This window comes from Phlebotomus papatasi, chromosome 1 (genome assembly GCF_024763615.1).
Source record: "Phlebotomus papatasi isolate M1 chromosome 1, Ppap_2.1, whole genome shotgun sequence".
Classification (NCBI taxonomy): Eukaryota; Metazoa; Arthropoda; class Insecta; order Diptera; family Psychodidae; genus Phlebotomus; species Phlebotomus papatasi.
In genome coordinates, this window is record NC_077222.1 from 44143013 (window position 1) to 44162704 (window position 19692).

Sequence of the window (19692 nt, forward strand, 5' to 3'; positions counted from 1 at the left end):
ATAGAAGAAGAATAATTTCCCCAATTTCCCAATACTTGTTAGACGAAAGGAAATAACATCAGACAATTGCACTGATTGTCTGATGTTATTTCCTTTCGTCTGAATTATTGGGAATTATTCTTCTTAAAACGCATTTTTGTTTTATGGTATATGTACATCCGGCCATCGGGTAACTCATTGCTATAAGACTGCAATAATGTTCCTATATGGCAATACGTTTCATATTTTGCTGTCATTCTAAGGAAACGTGTCTGGATTTGGTAAGTGTGTAATAAATTCTTGTTTATTTGTTTCATCCGTATGTGGAACTTATTTTTTTCCTTATATTATTAACGAAAAATAACAGATGCAACTAAGGAAATAATAATACTTCACAATTTAATAGAAAAATATACTCTTATTATTACAGTTCTTAAATTTCTACGGAAGTCCCTAAATCAGCAGAGATGGGTAGGGAGAACAAAGCCACTTGGAAAGCAAATTATTTTATTAAAGTTGTGGTAAGTACTATCAGAAAAAGAATTGAAAAAAGGATGATAATCATTTTGTATACAAGCTTAGCTTACGACATGAACCCATTATTGGTTTATGTAAAAATTGGCCATTTTTAAATCTATATTAAAAAAAAATCACTTTAATAATGAAGATGTATATTTTTTGCAGCAACTCTTTGATGAATATCCAAAATGTTTCATCGTCGGAGCGGACAATGTTGGTTCCCGTCAAATGCAAACCATTCGCACTTCACTTAGGGGTATGGCAGTGGTCCTCATGGGCAAAAATACAATGATGCGTAAAGCAATCCGTGGACACTTGGAGAATAATGCTAATCTGGAAAAACTGTTGCCACATATACGCGGTAATGTGGGTTTTGTCTTTACGAAGGGGGACCTAAACGAAGTGCGTGACAAGCTAACTGAAAGCAAAGTGCGCGCCCCAGCACGTGCTGGTGCTATTGCTCCGCTTGAAGTTATCATTCCTGCTCAAAACACTGGTCTTGGCCCGGAGAAAACTTCATTCTTTCAAGCACTATCTATTCCTACGAAAATCTCTAAAGGAACTATTGAAATTATTAATGATGTGCCCATCTTGAAACCTGGAGATAAAGTCGGTGCTTCCGAAGCTGCTCTGCTCAATATGCTGAACATTTCGCCGTTTCAATATGGACTTCTGATTGAACAGGTGTATGATTCTGGGAGTATTTTCTCTCCCGAAATCTTGGATATCAAGCCAGAAGATTTGCGTGCTAAGTTCCAATCGGGAGTCGCTAATTTGGCAGCATTGTGTTTGCAAATTGGGTATCCTACCCTCGCATCAGCACCACATAGCATTGCCAATGGTTTTAAGAACCTTTTGGCTATTGCTGCGACTACAGAAGTTGAGTTCAAACAGGCCACAACAATTAAGGAGTACATCAAAGATCCAAGCAAGTTTGCTGTTGCTGCATCTGCTCTAAGTCCAGTGTCAGTGGCAGGTGACAAGGCACCATCAAGCGATGCTAAGCATGATGATAAGAAGGAAGAGTCAGAGAGTGAAGACGACGATATGGGCTTTGGACTCTTCGAATAAGATTTATTCTACACCCCACTCTTGCTAGATCATGAGATATTAGTGCTTCTGTTACAGAAAACAGTCATGGTGTTTTAAAGCAAGAGCGTCAATAAATTTTATCAAGAAACAAAATTCTGTGTATTTTTAGCGTAGTGATATATCACATCTCCAGTGCCTCAAACAAAAAAAAAACTCAATACTACAGGAAGGATTTCTACTGATGAGCAAATTGTTAATTTTTGTTTAGGACAAATTTCGAAGTTCCTGGCTTTGGGATTCGTGAGTAGCAGATCCAAGTCTCCTAAAATTTTTTTTCATACAGGGGTTTCTTTTCGCGGAATTTTTACCACTGCAATTTTTTAACTGCTCGAACTCAAAAAAAATTGAAAAAAGAAAAAATTTCCGTGTCGCTAATTTCTTTTATTAAGGTAACTTTTTTAAATATTCTAAGCATTTATTGAAGAACTCTGGCCAAAAAGTATTGTTTATTAATGAATTTCTATTAAGCAGTTGAATCTTTTTGTTTCAACTACTTTTACCACTTTTACTCCGCACAAAATTCGTTCTACGGCCGATTTTTTCAAAAATGTCCCGAAATGTCAAAACAAATTGTTTTTGTCGAAAATATGTAACTGTACATGACATGGATGAGATAACGACTTTTCCTTCGGTCGGTTCTATTTTCTTTCTCTCCACTTTATGTATATTGAATATAAAAATAGATAGATAAATTATGGTTTATTTGGTGAATCGACACTAAGGCCATTTCCATCACACAATAGCATACAAAATATATAAAAAAAACAAAAATAGAAGCGCCAGCGCCGCCAGCGCTGTCATCAGTACCAAAAAATAGGTGTGAAGTTTGATGCATCTGGCGGGGTTTTTAGTACATGCTTGACAGACGACAACCCGCCTCTCTCCTCTTGACATTATCATATTTTCTCTTAACATGGCGACAACAGGTCAGTTTCTTTAATTTCTTTCACGTGTGTAAATATGAAAAAATTCTTTGTAAATATCGTTGTATATAAGTGAGAAAGTGATCTAAGTATATAAAAAACAATTTTCAAATATATTAAAAATAATTCAAATCTAAAAGTTTTCCTCGATAAAGGATTCTTAATGCATCATGAATTACAAAAATTGTAAACCTCGTGGCGTTTTTTGTCAACTAGAAAATAGCTAAATTTCATTATTGGTCTATAAATTATCCTTTTTTTTTATAATATAGAAGTTTTTATAATAATTTTCATAGTATAAAATCCCTAAAAATTGCTTTGCTAGTTGAGCCCCGATTTCTTTGAGTTTTAAGGTTATATTTAGATAATTGTGAAAGTTTTTAATTTCTTACCTACGTTAATTATATATTCACCTATTTTAAATGACCTATTCATGATTTTAAGAAATTTATAAAGAAATTATATATTTTTTTCTTTTTTTAGCTGATAAGAAGAAGAAAAAGTCTAAAGCCAAAGCAGTGCCTCTTCAGGATTTTCTGGCTGCCAGTGGTGGCGTGGGTACTGTGCAGGCGACTAGAAAAGTATCAAGCTGGGCAGACGAGATAGAAGAGGACGAGCACGATAAACGGCAAGTAATAGCTCTCCCGACTGCCCCACGTGCTAGTCGAATCTTCAACGATGATAGTGTTCCAAAAACTCCTCCATTCTTGGCATATATATCAAATCTTCCTTACGATGTTCTTGAGGATGATATTAGGGACTTTTTCATGGGCTATCACATAGTGTCATTACGTCTGCCACGCGAGGATGGTGAGATGGGCCGCTTGCGAGGTTTTGGTTACATAGAATTTGAGACACGAAGTGAACTCATTGATGCCGTGAGTATGCCCGATCCAGCTATACGTAACCGTCGTGTACGAATTGACGTGTCAAATGAAAGTGACCAACAGAAACAACGTGGCGGACAACGTAATAGTCGTTACGGCGATAGAGATCGTGAACGTGACGATCATGATCAAACTAATTGGCGCCGTGGCAATGAACATTTGCAAGGCGATCGTGATTCTGACAGTCGGCGGGGTGGGTACGGTGGTTTTAGGGAACGTGAGCGCGATTCTAGTTCAACTGATAATAATTGGAGATCGGGAGAGAGACCAAACTTGGACACTGAGGCTACAAAACGGGGCTTCGGAGATGGTACAAGAGAGCGCTATGTTGGTAGAAGGAGCAATTATGAGGAAAAAAAACGAGAGTCAGAGCCAAGTGAAATGCGTGAGAGACCAAAATTGAACCTAAAACCCCGTACATTACCAATTGAACCTCTTGTACAGATATCAGAACCAAAGGCTCTAGATTTTGTAGAGAGGCCACAATCATCTGAAGAGTTTGAAGTACAGTCTGCTGCTCCTGTGCCAAAATCTGAATCCATACCAGCAACAAAAATTTTTGGAGATGCAAAACCGGTAGACACAGCGGCTCGGGAGCGGGAGATTGAAGAGAGAATGGAGCGTGATCGGTTAGAGAAACAGAAACTTCTTGAACAGGAAAGACAGCGTGAGAAGCAAAATAAGGAAAACGAACTTCCAGACGATGATTTAATTGACAGGCCAGAAGTAAAGGCAATTAAGAAGGAAGAAATTATAAGCTGGCGCAAAAGACCAGATACAAACGATGACAGTACCGATAAGAGACAGAGACCGCCGTCTCCCCGCCGATACAGTCCTGATGATAGGAGAGTACCATCAAAGAGAATCGGTAAGTAAATGAAATTAAATATAGAAAAATTTCAATATTATATTTGATTTTTTTTAATAATATAGATGATCGACGCGTATATCGCGACAACAGGGATTCTTATCAGAGGGACAGAGACTATAAAGATGGCAGAAGTCAGGGAAGATCACGAGATAATAGGCAGGATGTAAAGTAAGACTTGTATAATTAACAAAATTTAAATTTTTGAATATTAACCCACCCGGCAAATTCTGCAGAATTCTGCAGAAATTCGTCAGATTTGAATTACTAACTGCCGAAAAATCAGCAGAATTTCTGCAGAATTTTGTTCTAAGGTGGATCCGATCGTTGTATGAAAATTCTGCAGAATTTTCTGCAGAATTTCTATAGAAAATTTTAAAATTATCGGCAGAATTTCTTTAGAGTATTTAGATGATTTCTACATTTCTTCTACCCTTTCTAATGTTTCTAAACATTATTTTAACTACATAAAAATATGTATTTCAATTTATTTAAAATTCAATTTTTATTCAACAATTTTACGTGAATACTCTCTTTTTTTTACAATATTATTATAATGTTATAATACAATATTATTAAATCAGCCATAATAGAAAATACGAAGGGGAAAAAAATGGTTAGAAAACACGAAAGAAATTCGCGATGCTCACGAAGTCGCACGACTAACCCGAAGCCACACGAAGTATCCGATTGAATGACAAGAAACGTTAAAATTTCAAAAGTGCAGAATTGCAGATCGAAGTTTTGCTGGGAAATTCTATTTTTTTCCTGGACACTGAACTCAGATTTATTTTCCAATGCATATTTCTTTTTTGGATTTCTAAAGTTCTGATTTAGATCGATATCGATATGGTAATGCTACAAACGTTGAATCATTGATATTTATTGATATTTTATATTCCGTTGAGAAAGAATACTACGGAAAATTTTTGCCTATATACCAATAAATTTGGTATATTAATAATAGACCTACTTACCGTTCAAAACATTAAATATACCCTTCGTAAATTTTAATACACCTGGTTTGGACCAGGAAAACGCTATAATTCCAGTTCTATTGACTGTAATAGGGTGGAGTAACCACTTATCGCCACTTTTAGAAAAAAGTGAAATTAATTATTATAACTTTTGACCCCTTATAATCAGATAACTCAAATTTGACACAAAGCTACTTAGATATATTGGCTCTAGATTCGCATAAACAAAGGTCCTACAATTTAACGCTGGACTACTTAAAAAACTGATTTTTACTAATAATGCAAAAATAACCACTTCGTCGCCACTTTTTACCACTTTTCGCCAGTCTTGTAACCACTTCTCGCCACCCACTTGAAAAAGGTTCAAACTCGATTATTTCGGGCAATATTATGAAAAGAAGACATTCAGCATTTCTTTTTCCTCATAATCACCTTATTATTACTCACATTAAATGATTTTTCTTCACTTTTATTTGAGAAATCAAATTATTAGACTATTGCAGAAAGTAAACAAAGTAGATTTGACAACTGAGAATCTACGAAGTGAAGTTAGCGTCACCTTGAAAAGCAATGGCGACAGGTGGTGAATCAATTTTAGAATATTACCACTTTTCGCCATGGCTCATTTTTACATAAAAATTATATAAAATGAAATATGAACTAACTAAATACAAATTTTATGTATTCGCTGAATGTAATTAAATGTTCAATGACAAATTATTTACTCAAAAATTAAATTTTGTTCGATAAAAGTTTCATGACACTTATTATATTTGGTAAGAAATATTGGATTCGATGCACTTGCGTAAAATATTCCTCTAAAAAATGCTCAAACATGTAAATTCAAAACAAAAAATTAGTGTTTTTCGACTCTATAAGTAACAGCAGTAGAATTACAAATAATTTTACGGATAATTTATTTTACAAATAATGGAAAAATTGCAATTTTAATATAAGTGGCGAAAAGTGGGGCACTGGCGAGAAGTGGTGATTCCACCCTACTTTCATTAAAACCGAAGAACAGTTTTAAACAAAATTTGAGAAAATACATGCGCTAAAAAATTTATTATTTGAGTATCAGTCAAAAATGAGCTTTTTGGACAAAAATGATCTAATATCAAAACTAGCCCCACATACTATTTATATATGTATATATACAGTAGACTCTCGCTCAATCGGCTCTTTCTCAATCGGGCGACAAATTTTGTTGACAATTTTCACGTTTAATTATGAAGCTAATTTGTTCAAATTCGCTGTAGTTCTTCCTATTTTATCGTGATTCTTTATAATTGAGTGTTTTTGTGGAATTTACAAAGGCTTTGACGCTCAATTCTATTGCTAAACCGGATGACATTTTGCCCCATATTCCCGATTGAGAGAGAGTCTACTGTATATTGGGTCCATACTATTCTTTCTCAGAATGACAACTCAGAATGAGAGAGCCATTTTGAAGCTCACGATTTTCTATGCTGTCCGTGTCAATTTTTTTTTGAAAATATTGAATAAAAAAATTTAGAATTTAAGTTGCATATTTGAGTTTGACTTCCCATATTTAAGTTTTTGACACTTTTAAATCTTTTTATTTTAGACCACGAGATCGTTATGATTACGAGAGTAGAGCTGGAACTAGAGATAGAACTGATAAAGATATTGGAGTATACAAAAGTGGAGAAGAGAAGTTGCAACGGCGAGATAAAGTATATGAAGACACACGCGACATTGAAGATAAAATGCCTAAATTCAAACCCATCGAAGCTCCGGTAAGTTAACCTTTATTTTTTTGATGGATATTTAATTTATTCTTTGAGTTGTGATTTTCTTTTAAAATTACTGCTATATTTTGCTATTATTCATCAAATTAAATATTTTTAAACGAAGTATTTGTTGTATGTTTTATTTATTTATTTATTTTTTTATTTATTTATTTTATTTTTTTTTATAAATTTGCTTATACATCGAATTGACAATAATATCAGAAACTCTGTCACACTAATTTTTTATGAAATTGATGAGTTACCTAACATTTGGAAAAGGATTATGTATTATTATTTTACGATTTTTTTTGTATAACGAATTTTTATTTGTATAACGTTTAAATTTTCATTCATATTTTTATATTTAAAAAGTATCTTTTAATATAATATATTATGTGATATGTTAAACTCGTCTTATATTATTTTCTTTTCTTTTTTTCATGGCATACCACATTATATTAATGGATTTTAATATTTCTTGCAATGTTGATCAGAATCTATCCATGTCAAACAAATATGCTGCCTTTCTCAACGATGATGCTGAAGAATAGATGGACAATGGAAAATTTTTAGGGAGTAAAAATTGATTTTTGTTTTTCAGTATAATATGTATCAGAAAGAATATGATGTATGATAAGATTTGATGAGTGAGCTAGGTTGATCATCATTTGTGAATAAGTTTCATTGTATTTTTTCACAATAAGTTTCACTGAAAATATCCTCCTTCCAGTCTTCTCTTTTCTTATTCAACAACTTTATACTAAAGAACTATGTAATGATATTACGCTAAAAGTGAATACAGTAAACTCTCTCTTGATCGGGCATATGGGGCAAAATGTCATTCAAATTATCGATAGATTTCGGCATCAATCATTGTAAATTCCACATAAAGCGCTCAATTATAAAGAATCATGATAAAATAAGAGAAACTACACTATAGCGAATTTGAGCAAATTTGCTTCATAATTAAACGTGAAAATTGGCAACAAAATTTTTCGCTTGATTAATCGAGAGTCTACTGTAGTCTTTTAAAACTCTTTCGTCTCTTTTGAAGAGTTAAATACCCAAGAAAAAAATCTTTAAAGAGAGTAAAGGAGAACATACAAATCTATTTTTTGCAAATATCTAAAACTCGCATAACTTTTGAAGAATTTCTTAGTCTTAATGACAGTGTTTCTTAATCAAAAGACAAAGCTTGACCACGTCAGTTCATTTTTACGAATCTTTATAACTTTCTTTTTCCTCATGCTTTTTACAAAAAAAAAAAATTAAATTAGGTGTATTCAATGACTAGATATTTTTATAAAACTCAGCTAAAAAAGGTCTAATGTGCTCAAAAAATTACCTCCAATCTTTTTATTATGTTTCTCTACATAGAAAAGCTTAAAATTATACCGGTGTTATTTTTAAGCACTAATTTTTTCCGTTATGAAAAATTTAGAGAATTGTAATTAAAAAAAAATTTAGAAATATGTCAAAATTTGCGTTCAACGCTCCTGAAGAGCGTATTTTTATATGAATTAGCATGGAATGAGACAATTGGTATCTTTAAGAGTAATACAATTAAAGTTTGAATATATGTAAGATTACGGTATTATATATTATATTACATTGCTACTGTTACTAATCAGTTTTTGGGAGTAATATTTATATTACTTTAGTACCATTTAAATAAAAGTCTGTGTAAATTTACATACATTTGCTTACATTTTTTTTTTTACTTATATTTAAAAAGAAAACTACGACTAGATTTGCAACATCTTCTACAAATCGTACACTACCATACATACAGCTGTTTTTAATAAAAAAAAATGATAAAATAGTGAAATTAATTTTGTTTATTTCACCAATTTTTACTTGTTAATAATAAAAATAAATAATCAATTATATAAAAATGTCTAAGTATAAATATGTGTACTAAGTCTTGGAAAATAAAACAAAAAGCTCTTATCTTATCCAATATATTTAACGTACTATTACAATATAATTAAAATAGATTTAATAAAAGAACTAGAAACACTTTTTTAAATAATAAATTATACTTAATACTTTTGTTATCGATACTATCATTGTTCAATGATATTGGTTTGTGGTTAAGAATAATCGATGTATTGTAAATTGCTAAAAGTCGAACTATGAAAAGCGGCTTCACCACAAAAATAAATTATAAGTTGAGTTGTTTCCCAAATTTACACCTTTCTAATTTTTGCACTAAATACTAAGTCCTAGTTTACTAGGATTACTACAATTACTAGTTTTTTCTTATACATAATTGGATTTATCAGTTTCATATCCTGTCATATGTATTTTGGATATTATAATAAATAAAATTTATAAAACATACATTGTGTTTTATACTTACAATGATTGTTCCTTCATTTTGTTAACAATCTCACTATAATTGTAGTACAACAACAAGTTAGACAGAGATACCAGTATTATACCGCAAATATATAGATTTTAATGCACTTTATTTTCAATAAATTATTGTGAATAAACGAATTAAGATAGAAAATTCAAACTAAAAGGAAATGAAAGAATATTACATTCGCTCACTTTTAGGCATCGTGATTTATGCTCAAATCACGATGCCTAAAATCAAAAATGTTCTTTTTAAATGGGAGAATTATTAGAAGATGGAAAAAACACAGGAAAATGCACAATTTTGGGTGCACTTTTTCATAAAATCTGTAAAAAAAAATACACTTTATTTTCATCGTAGGTTCTTGATATGTTCACAAAAGTTATAGAGGATGAAATTACGCGTCATTTTAGCTTTATGTGACTACCACCGGATAAATAGGACCGGAGATATAAATTTTTGAATTTTAGAAAACAGTAAAAAATTAAAAATGCTTATTCAAAAAAATCCAGATGTGACCCGGACAAACAGATTGCAGATTTGAAGTCCTTAAATGACCCTCTAACAAGTTTTGGCACTCTCGTCAAAGACACCCACAACGTGTCGCACAGTGTTATCTTCACATTATATTCCTTTCCACTTGTGAAGTTAAACAAGATTTTACATTAGCTTTCCTTTAATTAAGTTATTTACTTTAAATATAGTTTTTATTTAATTTATTACCAATATTTTTAATTGAGCCTCATGTCGAATACTTCATTAATCAACTTCCTTTAAGATGTCAAGGTTTTACAAATAATAAATAATTTTAATAACAAGAAATAAGCCTTACCTTATAATAAAGAGGGATCTAACAGTTTGCACAACTTCTGGATCTCTTTCCTGTTCAGCACTTATCATCCCTAACTGAACAGCTAATTTCCGTTCCGGATCGGCCAAAATAGGGTATGGAAATTCACCAGGAATGTCTAAACAGTAGTTTTTAATATCGTTCACCCATTCGACATGTTTTTTTAAATCATCCACTGAATGCGCGAGTAATTTGCAATTTCTTTTTGTGAATTCAGGGAAAAATACAGCAATCCTTCCCAGTTCAGTTGTGCAGACAGGAGTAAAATCCGCCGGATGAGAAAAAAGGACGCACCACCTTGAAATTTTGTGAGGAAAAAAGAAACGCGCAAAATCAGCTCTGAAGTGCTTAATTTTAACATAATTATGCAGTTTACGCAATATTGAGTCAGTTATTTTTAGTTATTGTGTAAATGTAAATGATAACTTACGAATCTTCCAACCACTCATAAAAATTAAAAGAACCTTGAGTGGTTTGCGCCTCAAAATTTGGAATTATTTGCCCAAGAAACATGATCACTGATCACTTTTGAACTGCAGTGGTTTTATTAAAGTCGGAGAGTTTTAAACTTTTTATAGTTGTCTTTTTGTGGGGTAATCAGTGGGAGAAAGTCCTTGACCGCTATTGGTACAATTGATTGATAGCTCCAATGCATGTAAAATATTAACTTAAAAATATATCATTACAGTACAACTTATTTAAACTCGCGAAATTTTTATATTCTGAAGTATTTTAGTGTTAAAAAAAAAGAATATTAGAAGATTAGCATATTTACATATTTATTTTTTTTGTCTTAATGAGATTTCTTGAATTTATATTTATGTAGGATTTGGGAAAAGGGGGATATCGAGGGAAAACTCTCCTTTTAATTTAATAAATGGTTTAATTCAGTACTATGCAACTTCAGTACGTCTCCTCCCATGAACAGAACTCTATAATGTTATTTGTTCTACTGATCGGGTACTACGTTCCCAGTGAAATCATTCCAAATTCATTCCCACACGGCCCTTCCTGACAATAAGTTGACCCCCGGACAACTTCAGAGTCAATCCTCATTAAACTTTTATCATCATCAAGAGCAATCATCGAGTCTCCAGCGTTGCATGGTGTTACAGCAATTCCCAAGCATGAAAAGATCACTCCCCACTTCTTCTTTCGTCTTCTGTCCATTTTGGTAATTTTTAACGATCTTGTGTCCTTTCGGTAGATTGCTTGTCTTGTGTCCTTCCTTCTTGAAATATTCAAAGATTCTCTATTCTTTCGCTGTTTCGTCTTCAGCTGTATCTTCTTTGAGATGTCCTTACGCTCGCATCTTCTTTTTCTTGATCTCGTCTTCGTTGGTGAACATGAGGCGATCTCGTCTTCAACTTCTGCATGTAATTTTTCCACTACTTCAGACTCATATTCTTCGCATGGTATCAGTTTGATCCTATTCTCATTTTGAGAGTTATCTTTTTTCGTCATTCCCGTCTTATTAGTTTCATCTTCACACTCGTCGTAGACATCTTTAGCTTCATCTTCATCAACCAATTTCTCCTTATCATTCACATATTCGTCACATCGAATCTGCATAATCCAATTGTCATCATCAAAGATTTCTTCCTTCGTATTTTCCATATTTGGAGTTTCGTCTCCATCCTTGTCCTGAACCAACATTTGAAGCATCCTTGGGACACCCTTTTCTTTATTGATCTTTAGTTCACTCTTCTGGAAATCAATTAAAGCTTCATCATGTTGCACAATGCGCAGTGCAAGCTCTTCTTCTTTTCCATGACAAGACAAATTTCTCTTCACGCATTGATTGATAAGTCTTTTCTTCGTCAAAAAGTCCAATAATTCGTCGTATTGCACAATTCGTCGTGCAAGATCCTTTTTCTTCCCATTGCAAGGCAAATTTCTCTTCTCACATTCTTTCACAAGTCCACACTTGGTAAGGCAAGTAACCAATTCCTTAAAGCTTCTCATCTTTCGTCATTCGTTCTACAGTTATCGTCTTTCGTGTTCTTGTAACTCTTCAGCAGTTGCCGTCCTTCGTCTTCTTGTACCTCTTCAGCAGATACCGTCTTTCGTCTTCTTGCAACTCTTTAGCAGTTACCGTCTTTCGTCTTCTTGTAACTCTTCAGCTTTTGCCGTCTTTCGTCTTCGTAACTCTTCGTTCTCACTTCTTGTGCTTTTGCACCGTCTTTTCACCTATAATTGTTCTTTTTACGTCTTCTACTTCATAAAACGTCTTTTCATTAATTTTTCATCGTTTTTCTCCCACTCATTATTTTTATCGGCCTCCTCAAAATTCCACGTCTTTTTTATTTTTCCCAGCAATATTCTACCCCCATCCCGGTTGAGCCCCCATGTAGGATTTGGGAAAAGGGGGATATCGAGGGAAAACTCTCCTTTTAATTTAATAAATGGTTTAATTCAGTACTATGCAACTTCAGTACGTCTCCTCCCATGAACAGAACTCTATAATGTTATTTGTTCTACTGATCGGGTACTACGTTCCCAGTGAAATCATTCCAAATTCCAAATTCATTCCCACATTTATAATGGAGTAGCATGTAGCAGGAGTCGTATAGTTTTAGTTTAGGGGTTTTGTTTAGATTAATCTTCATCCTCATGGATTTCTTGTTAAAAGTCAGAGTAATGATGATTAAGATCATTTAGAATTTAGATCAAATAATATGCAAGCGCGGGGCATATTGAAATGTTGCTCTCACAATTTGTCCTCTAGTTTTGTCCATGGTCAGACGTACGAATAATTTTTTTTCTGTTTTATGTATTTCTTCCACTAAATAATAATAATAATAATAATAATAATAATAATAATAATAATAATTTATTCAACTTCGTATAACCCCCCGTACCATGCGTCCGCCGTCGTCTCAGCGTTGGTGACCAGCCTCCGAAGCCAAACGGCGGAAATGCTTCTTCACTGGCTGTATAAGCATTCGTTACATAGGGTAAGGGCTCATAATTTTGGATTTGGACAGTCTGCTTATAAGCATCGAAGTTCCAAGTTTGAAGTGCGATATTTTCTATACTAATTGACATTTCTTGTTACTCTCTTTTCAGAAGGGTTGTTTAGAAACTTAGCAAGATATTTATCGTCTTATTTTTATTAAAATTAGTTTTAATACGTTTAAAAATGAATTGATATGTAGAGGTGACTTTGGCTCTTATTTTGGACAACTTGTTTATTAATTTGTCCAACTTGCCTGTAAATTTGGACAGCTAATCCGCCTCAACAGGATGCCCATTGTTCTTTATTTCATGAACCAATCTTACCAAGTCCTCTTCCTGTTCATGTAAGGGAAACGTAGAATGTCACAGAAGCCCGGAAACTTTCCATATCATTCATTAAAGTGAGTTGACTTCGATACTCCAAGTACGTGCAGATTCGCTCATTCCCTGACCTTTCCGGGAGCCTTTCAGGACATTTCTCGCTACATCTCTTTCGTAGAGATGATGCTCCTTTGTTTCTCCAGGCATTTGTCCAACCTAGTCATCACGAAAGCTAAAACTTCACGAAATTTCGTGAGAAAAACACCTGTCCAAAATAAGGAGTATCACCTCACTGGTAAATGTCTTAAAACATTTCCCATTTTTCACATGAAAAATCTAATTCACGAGGAAAATCTCAATTCAGGTCAAATGTACAAATCACCATTAATGTGAATCAAAACAATAATCAATGAAAATTTAATAATATCACTCAAAAATATCGCAGAGAAATTAGTATTACTTCACTACAGCTAAATAAGACTGAAGTAAACACAAAGTTCTGTCATATTTCTCGTAAGCAATTGCTCACACTGAATTTTCAACACAGCAATTTTAACTCAAATCATATTCAAAATTTAACGTATTTAGTGTTAAAATCTTTCAAAAAGAGCAAATATTTAGATAGAATTCATTATTCATCAAATATTGGAATAAAAATCCATCATTTTAATCAATTTATTTATAGTGTCCAATTTTATCCTCAAAGTGTCCAAAATAAGAAACTGGACAAAATTATGAGCCTTTACCCTATTACTACATACAATTTCATTTTTCAAAGTGATTGATTTCAAACTGACGTAAAGGCACAGGGATACGAAATAATGAATATTAAGAATAATATTATAGAACCAGAAGAAATTTATTATCAGGGTAATCATCAAATTTACTCATATAGGGGGAAGTGGGGCACATTTGAAAGTGGGGCAGTTTTGAAATTGTAATTTTTCATCTATTTTTAAATAAAATTGAGACTTGTAAGTGATATAATTTAGCTGCACAAACAGATTGAGCAGCTAAATCACATTATGATATGGCTCAATTCCATTTAAACATGGTAGAAAAGTCCTAATTTCAAAACTGCCCCACATTCAAATGTGCCCCACTTCCCCCTTGTACTAATTCTTTATTGATTGAGGGAGTAAGGCAGGCCCAAGTGCTGACTAATACTATTGTTTTGGGCAATTTACCTTCAAGATATGTAAAATTTCTTGATAATTTAAAAATACCAGACACAATACATGAAGATGTCATGAGAAGTATCTTCTCAGCCCATTTATTTGATGCGGAGCAGAAGAAAACTAAGAAACTTCATGATCAATTCAGACCAGCTTTTAACTTTTCTCGAGTTTACGGAATCACTGAAGAAAGAAAAAAGTAAGTTTTTTTTTGTATAGAAGGAATTTATTTTTGATAATACTTTTTTTTTGGTTTTATAGCTTGCTTATCCTCGATAAATTAATTAAACACTCAGAAAGGCTTATGAAGAACAAAGCAAATACTAATTTACAAAAAAGGGTTCTTAATGAAGCTTTGGTAAAAGCAGGGCGGAGCATTCTCATACATTTTCCTTACAAAAATGTGGTATTTTATTAAGTTTTTTTTTAGTTTTATTAGTATTAAACCAAATGCAATCATTTTAAAACTTTTACCAAATGAAAGATTATTAGATAATCTATTATGTTATTGGCTCAAAATTTATAATGATTGCACGAAGATAACAGTTCCTAAAACCTAATTCGCGTTGAATTTTTTCTGACAAATTTTCTATTTGTAACACCAGTAACATTTTAAATTCAATAAAAATATATTCTCTGCGCATGTGCCTACCATTTCGTGTCATATTTAATTTTGTGGGATCTAAGACTTAAAAATTATAAAGAATTTAAGAAAAATGTACCATTTCTGAATTAAAATGCTCCATCCGTTAGTTAATCATCCTAGGGTAAAAGTAACTTTTGAGAAAGATGGAAATGAAATTAGAATGGATTTGTTAACAAATCAGCTGAGAGATATTATGCTTGAAAAATCTCATGATTTTTCAAGCATAATATCTCATTTCATTCATAAAATGATATGAAAGAAATTACAAATAAACAAATAGATCAAGGTAAAATATTCAAAATACTTATAAAGATCAAAATGAATCTTGAGGAAAAATTGAGGAGATAAAAACAGAAAAACGGCGTATAATAGAAAAGGCAAAGTCTAAAACTAAATATTAAATTTCTTAAAAACACTCACAGAAGCTCTTGCTGTTGAAACTGAGGAAACAGTAACAAATTTCATTGAAGAACGTCAAGAAAAAATCAATTTGCAGGATACCTGTAAAATGGCCATTTGACTGATAAACAGAAACAAACAAGATCATACAGAAAAAAAGAAACAATAGATCCTTAACGATAAATTGCCAAATAATTTTTACTAAAGAAAAATAATATTTGTCATATTAGCATAATATATTCTTTTCTTATTTTCCTCGCAGTATATATGGATATATTTTTGATAAGGAATAAACAATTCTAGATTTATAGCAATTATTCTAAAGAGTTGAGTGTTAAAAGTTGCTTAAGAACTTTTGTCTGGGATGTCTCTCTGATCTCGCCGGCAAGAAACATTTCATCAACAACAGTGTATACTTTATAGAAATTAAATACGAGATCCAGTTCACATACATTGTGGAAGTACTCATTAAGCACTTCCACAAAATTATGTATAGCTTCTAAGTAGCATAAATTATTATCATTCACATCTACACAGATGCAAAAGTAGAGTCCAGCGTAGCGCCTGTACACGATTTTGAAGTTTCTGAACTGCTCTTCCGGGAGTCATTCGGAAATTTCCATCATAAAAAAAAGTTACATGACATATATCTTAAGTAAAAATTTTCCTCAAGTTCATCTTACCTCAACAAAATTTGTGTGTTTAGCATCCCGAACAGTGACCACAGCATGGACTTCCTCAATTAATTTCTGCTTTTCATCATCATCGAAGTTCATATACCATTTTGCAAGTCGTGTTTTTCCAGCACGGTTTTGTATTAAGATAAAGCGAATCTAAAATAAACAAAAATATTAAAACTTCGTTATTGGATGAATATGGAAATATTGCAATGTCACCATTTTATGCAAAACTTCCGGAGAATATATTCAAATAGAAATTTAAAGATTGAAGAATTATCCAGTTAAGTGAGAAAAGTAGGGGAGGTTTCTTTATATAGAAATTGATTGGTAATGGGCTTTCAATTATTTCCATCACAGATGGCGCTACATTAACTATGAAGAATGTTGTTTATTCTTCAGTGCTAATTTTTTCGAAAGTTATTTTTCTACGAAAATATTTAGTTTTCTACTCGTTTTTAAAATGTATAGACGTGGGTTTTTTAATCTGGCGAAAGTCATCAGGACTTACAGTGTTCAGACTGAAGCAGCAAGAGCAAAGCAGCTACAAGAAGTGGCACTCAATGAAAATTGCATCCTCGTAGATATTAATGACCGTCCTTTGGGCATGGCAAGCAAGAAGGACTGTCACCGTGTCAGCTTAGATGGACATGTGAAGCTTCATAGAGCTTTTAGTGTATTTTTATTTAATAGCAGTGGAGATATGCTGATTCAACGACGTTCAAAACATAAAGTACACACTATATTTTTTTATTCAATTTTATGCTTTTCTTTCACCTCTTTACAATTTATATATGTAGATTACCTTTCCGGACACCTACACCAATGCCTGTTGTTCTCATCCATTATACGACATTGAGGGTGAACGAAATGAGTTAAATGCTTTAGGCATAAGACGAGCAGCTCAGAGAAGACTCAACTATGAACTGGGCATTCCGACTACTCAAATAAGACCAGAAAATTTCCATTACATTACAAGAATTCATTATGAGGATATTGGAAATGGTATTTGGGGCGAACATGAAATTGATTATATACTTATTTTGCAAAAAGATGTGGATATCAAGCCAAACCCTTCAGAAGTAAGCGAAATACGATTCATTAGAAGGAATAATCTAAACAGGTCAGTGAAATATTTAATAATATTAATGGATAATCTTAAAAGCTCAATTATTGATTAGTGAATAAGAAAATTATCTAGTAATATAGTAAGAAAGCTCTTACGATTTTTCTTTTAAATTTAATTTTTAATTTTATTATTTTGGTGGTGAGTTAATGCACAATATTTTAAAGTTAAAATAATATATTTTTATTTTAGAGAAATCTCTTTACTAGATGCACCACTGACACCTTGGTTTCAACTCATCCTCAAACACAGACTAAAAATATGGTGGGATAATTTAAAACATCTTAAGAAATTCGAAGAACTTGACAACATCCATCGATTCTGAAGTTTTCAAAAAAATATCATAAACTTTGTATGGCAATACTTTATTTTATTTTATCTAGAATTTATTGATATTGTGTAGTGGTACGGATATATTTTATACCTGATGGCATCGGTACACTGTCTATACCTTTAGGAAATAACATATTCGCATATTGGTCTGTAACCTCAGGAAGAATCATTACTTTTTCACCAGGCTTTTCGACGTAAAAAAAGAATAATAAAGTTGTTGTGACTATATGAGCATAAAACATGTTATATGATTTTTTTTACCGTCCAATTGGCTGGAGTGGCGACAATTTTTAGACGATCAACCAGTTGAAGTGAATCAATACATCGCAAAATTTCACTGAAAATATGTATATATTATGACACAAATCATATTTGAATGCCAAACTGGTAAAAAAAAAACATTCATATTTACTCGACATTTCGACCTGTGGATGCTGGGTAAGTCATTGAGAGACGCAGTCTTTTGTCCGGGCTTTCGTGTCGCATAAAATACAAATTAAATTCAGAAGGTTACCAGTAAAGCGAAAAAAACTATTTTTTTTTTAAATTATAATAACATATCGTCATGTATAATATGTACTCGTAAATTTTAAATGAATCAAGCATCAACATCACTTTACAATACTGACAAACAGGTAAGCAGTTATATATATATATATATATATATATATATATATATATATATATATATATGTATATATGTGGAAACGTAGTGAATACGCATTAATTATCTTCACATTATATTTCTTCCCACTTGTGAAGTTAAACAAGATTTTACATTAGCTTTCCTTTAATTAAGTTATTTACTTTAAATATAGTTTTATTTTATTTATTACCAATATTTTTAATTGAGCCTCATGTCGAATACTTCATTAATCAACTTCCTTTAAGATGTCTAGGTTTTACAAATAATAAATAATTTTAATAACAAGAAATAAGCCTTACCTTATAATAAAGAGGGATCTAACAGTTTGCACAACTTCTGGATCTCTTTCCTGTTCAGCATTTATCATCCCTAACTGAACAGCTAATTTCCGTTCCGGATCGGCCAAAATAGGGTATGGAAATTCACCAGGAATGTCTAAACAGTAGTTTTTAATATCGTTCACCCATTCGACATGTTTTTTTAAATCATCCACTGAATGCGCGAGTAATTTGCAATTTCTTTTTGTGAATTCAGGGAAAAATACAGCAATCCTTCCCAGTTCAGTTGTGCAGACAGGAGTAAAATCCGCCGGATGAGAAAAAAGGACGCACCACCTTTAAAATTTTGCGAGGAAAAAAGAAATGCGCAAAATCAGCTCTGAAATGCTTAATTTTAACATAATTATGCAGTTTACGCAATATTAAGTCAGTTATTTTTAGTTATTGTGTAAATGTAAATGATAACTTACGAATCTTCCAACCACTCATAAAAATTAAAAGAACCTTGAGTGGTTTGCGCCTCAAAATTTGGAATTATTTCCCCAAGAAACATGATCACTGATCACTTTTGAACTGCAGTGGTTTTATTAAAGTCGGAGAGTTTTAAACTTTTTATAGTTGTCTTTTTGTGGGGTAGTCAGTGGGGGGAGAAAGTCCTTGACCGCTATTGGTACAATTGATTGATAGCTCCAATGCATGTGTAAAATATTAACTTAAAAATATATCATTACAGTACAACTTATTTAAACTCGCGAAATTTTTATATTCTGACTGAAGTATTTTAGTGTTAAAAAAAAAGAATATTAGAAGATTAGCATATTTAGATATTTATTTTTTTTTGTCTTAATGAGATTTCTTGAATTTATATTTAAAATTGAGTAGCAGGAGTCGTATAGTTTTAGTTTAGGGGTTTTGTTTAGAT

At 32.3% G+C, this 19692-nt stretch overlaps 5 protein-coding genes across 6 annotated transcripts; 3 read left to right on the top strand and 2 right to left on the bottom strand.

Annotated features, from left to right (window-relative positions):
* Positions 1 to 2: 2 nt before the first annotated feature.
* Positions 3 to 1683, top strand: LOC129798382 (60S acidic ribosomal protein P0). The gene is made up of 3 exons (XM_055841509.1): positions 3 to 260; positions 410 to 500; positions 664 to 1683. The coding sequence occupies exons 2-3, from the start codon at positions 447 to 449 to the stop codon at positions 1567 to 1569; spliced, it is 960 nt and encodes a 319-aa protein (XP_055697484.1). The 5' UTR covers positions 3 to 260; positions 410 to 446; the 3' UTR covers positions 1570 to 1683.
* Positions 1684 to 2367: 684 nt separating this feature from the next.
* Positions 2368 to 9340, top strand: LOC129798381 (eukaryotic translation initiation factor 4B). 2 transcript variants are annotated; one of them, XM_055841507.1, is made up of 5 exons: positions 2368 to 2516; positions 2997 to 4268; positions 4334 to 4439; positions 6834 to 7005; positions 7494 to 9340. In XM_055841507.1, exons 1-5 carry the CDS (start codon positions 2504 to 2506, stop codon positions 7548 to 7550), a joined length of 1620 nt encoding a protein of 539 aa, XP_055697482.1. In that variant the 5' UTR covers positions 2368 to 2503; the 3' UTR covers positions 7551 to 9340. The 2 variants fall into 2 exon arrangements, with proteins under 2 accessions (XP_055697482.1, XP_055697481.1); XM_055841506.1 differs by having other exon boundaries at positions 2509 to 2699.
* A 6587-nt stretch (positions 9341 to 15927) lies between these two features.
* LOC129798389 (AP-2 complex subunit sigma) lies at positions 15928 to 16729 on the bottom strand. The gene is made up of 3 exons (XM_055841518.1): positions 16607 to 16729; positions 16394 to 16543; positions 15928 to 16300 (listed from the first exon to the last, which is right to left on the bottom strand). The coding sequence occupies exons 1-3, from the start codon at positions 16607 to 16609 to the stop codon at positions 16025 to 16027; spliced, it is 429 nt and encodes a 142-aa protein (XP_055697493.1). The 5' UTR covers positions 16610 to 16729; the 3' UTR covers positions 15928 to 16024.
* A 36-nt stretch (positions 16730 to 16765) lies between these two features.
* On the top strand, positions 16766 to 18085 carry LOC129798385 (isopentenyl-diphosphate Delta-isomerase 1). Its single transcript, XM_055841515.1, has 3 exons — positions 16766 to 17120; positions 17188 to 17510; positions 17706 to 18085. The coding sequence occupies exons 1-3, from the start codon at positions 16851 to 16853 to the stop codon at positions 17836 to 17838; spliced, it is 726 nt and encodes a 241-aa protein (XP_055697490.1). The 5' UTR covers positions 16766 to 16850; the 3' UTR covers positions 17839 to 18085.
* On the bottom strand, positions 17863 to 19657 carry LOC129798388 (peroxiredoxin-6-like). The gene is made up of 5 exons (XM_055841517.1): positions 19241 to 19657; positions 18792 to 19106; positions 18259 to 18318; positions 18108 to 18183; positions 17863 to 18031 (listed from the first exon to the last, which is right to left on the bottom strand). Exons 1-5 carry the CDS (start codon positions 19321 to 19323, stop codon positions 17900 to 17902), a joined length of 666 nt encoding a protein of 221 aa, XP_055697492.1. The 5' UTR covers positions 19324 to 19657; the 3' UTR covers positions 17863 to 17899.
* Positions 19658 to 19692: the final 35 nt, after the last annotated feature.

What these genes read in the sequence shown, in the direction of transcription:
- LOC129798382 (XM_055841509.1), top strand. Translation starts at nt 447, where the DNA reads ATGGGTAGGGAGAACAAAGCCACTTGGAAAGCAAATTATTTTATTAAA. An exon ending in ATTATTTTATTAAAGTTGTG is followed by an intron (nt 501 to 663) that starts GTAAGTACTATC and finishes TATTTTTTGCAG; the next exon opens with CAACTCTTTGATGAATATCC.
- LOC129798381 (XM_055841506.1), top strand. An exon ending in GATAATAGGCAGGATGTAAA is followed by an intron (nt 4,440 to 6,833) that starts GTAAGACTTGTA and finishes TTTTTATTTTAG; the next exon opens with ACCACGAGATCGTTATGATT. An exon ending in TCAAACCCATCGAAGCTCCG is followed by an intron (nt 7,006 to 7,493) that starts GTAAGTTAACCT and finishes AATGTTGATCAG; the next exon opens with AATCTATCCATGTCAAACAA.
- LOC129798389 (XM_055841518.1), bottom strand. An exon ending in AACACACAAATTTTGTTGAG is followed by an intron (nt 16,301 to 16,393) that starts GTAAGATGAACT and finishes CCGGAAGAGCAG; the next exon opens with TTCAGAAACTTCAAAATCGT.
- LOC129798385 (XM_055841515.1), top strand. Translation starts at nt 16,851, where the DNA reads ATGTATAGACGTGGGTTTTTTAATCTGGCGAAAGTCATCAGGACTTAC. An exon ending in AACGACGTTCAAAACATAAA is followed by an intron (nt 17,121 to 17,187) that starts GTACACACTATA and finishes TTATATATGTAG; the next exon opens with ATTACCTTTCCGGACACCTA. An exon ending in AGAAGGAATAATCTAAACAG is followed by an intron (nt 17,511 to 17,705) that starts GTCAGTGAAATA and finishes TTTTTATTTTAG; the next exon opens with AGAAATCTCTTTACTAGATG.
- LOC129798388 (XM_055841517.1), bottom strand. Translation starts at nt 19,323, where the DNA reads ATGTTTCTTGGGGAAATAATTCCAAATTTTGAGGCGCAAACCACTCAA. An exon ending in TATGAGTGGTTGGAAGATTC is followed by an intron (nt 19,107 to 19,240) that starts GTAAGTTATCAT and finishes AAAATTTTAAAG; the next exon opens with GTGGTGCGTCCTTTTTTCTC. An exon ending in CCACTCCAGCCAATTGGACG is followed by an intron (nt 18,032 to 18,107) that starts GTAAAAAAAATC and finishes TACGTCGAAAAG; the next exon opens with CCTGGTGAAAAAGTAATGAT.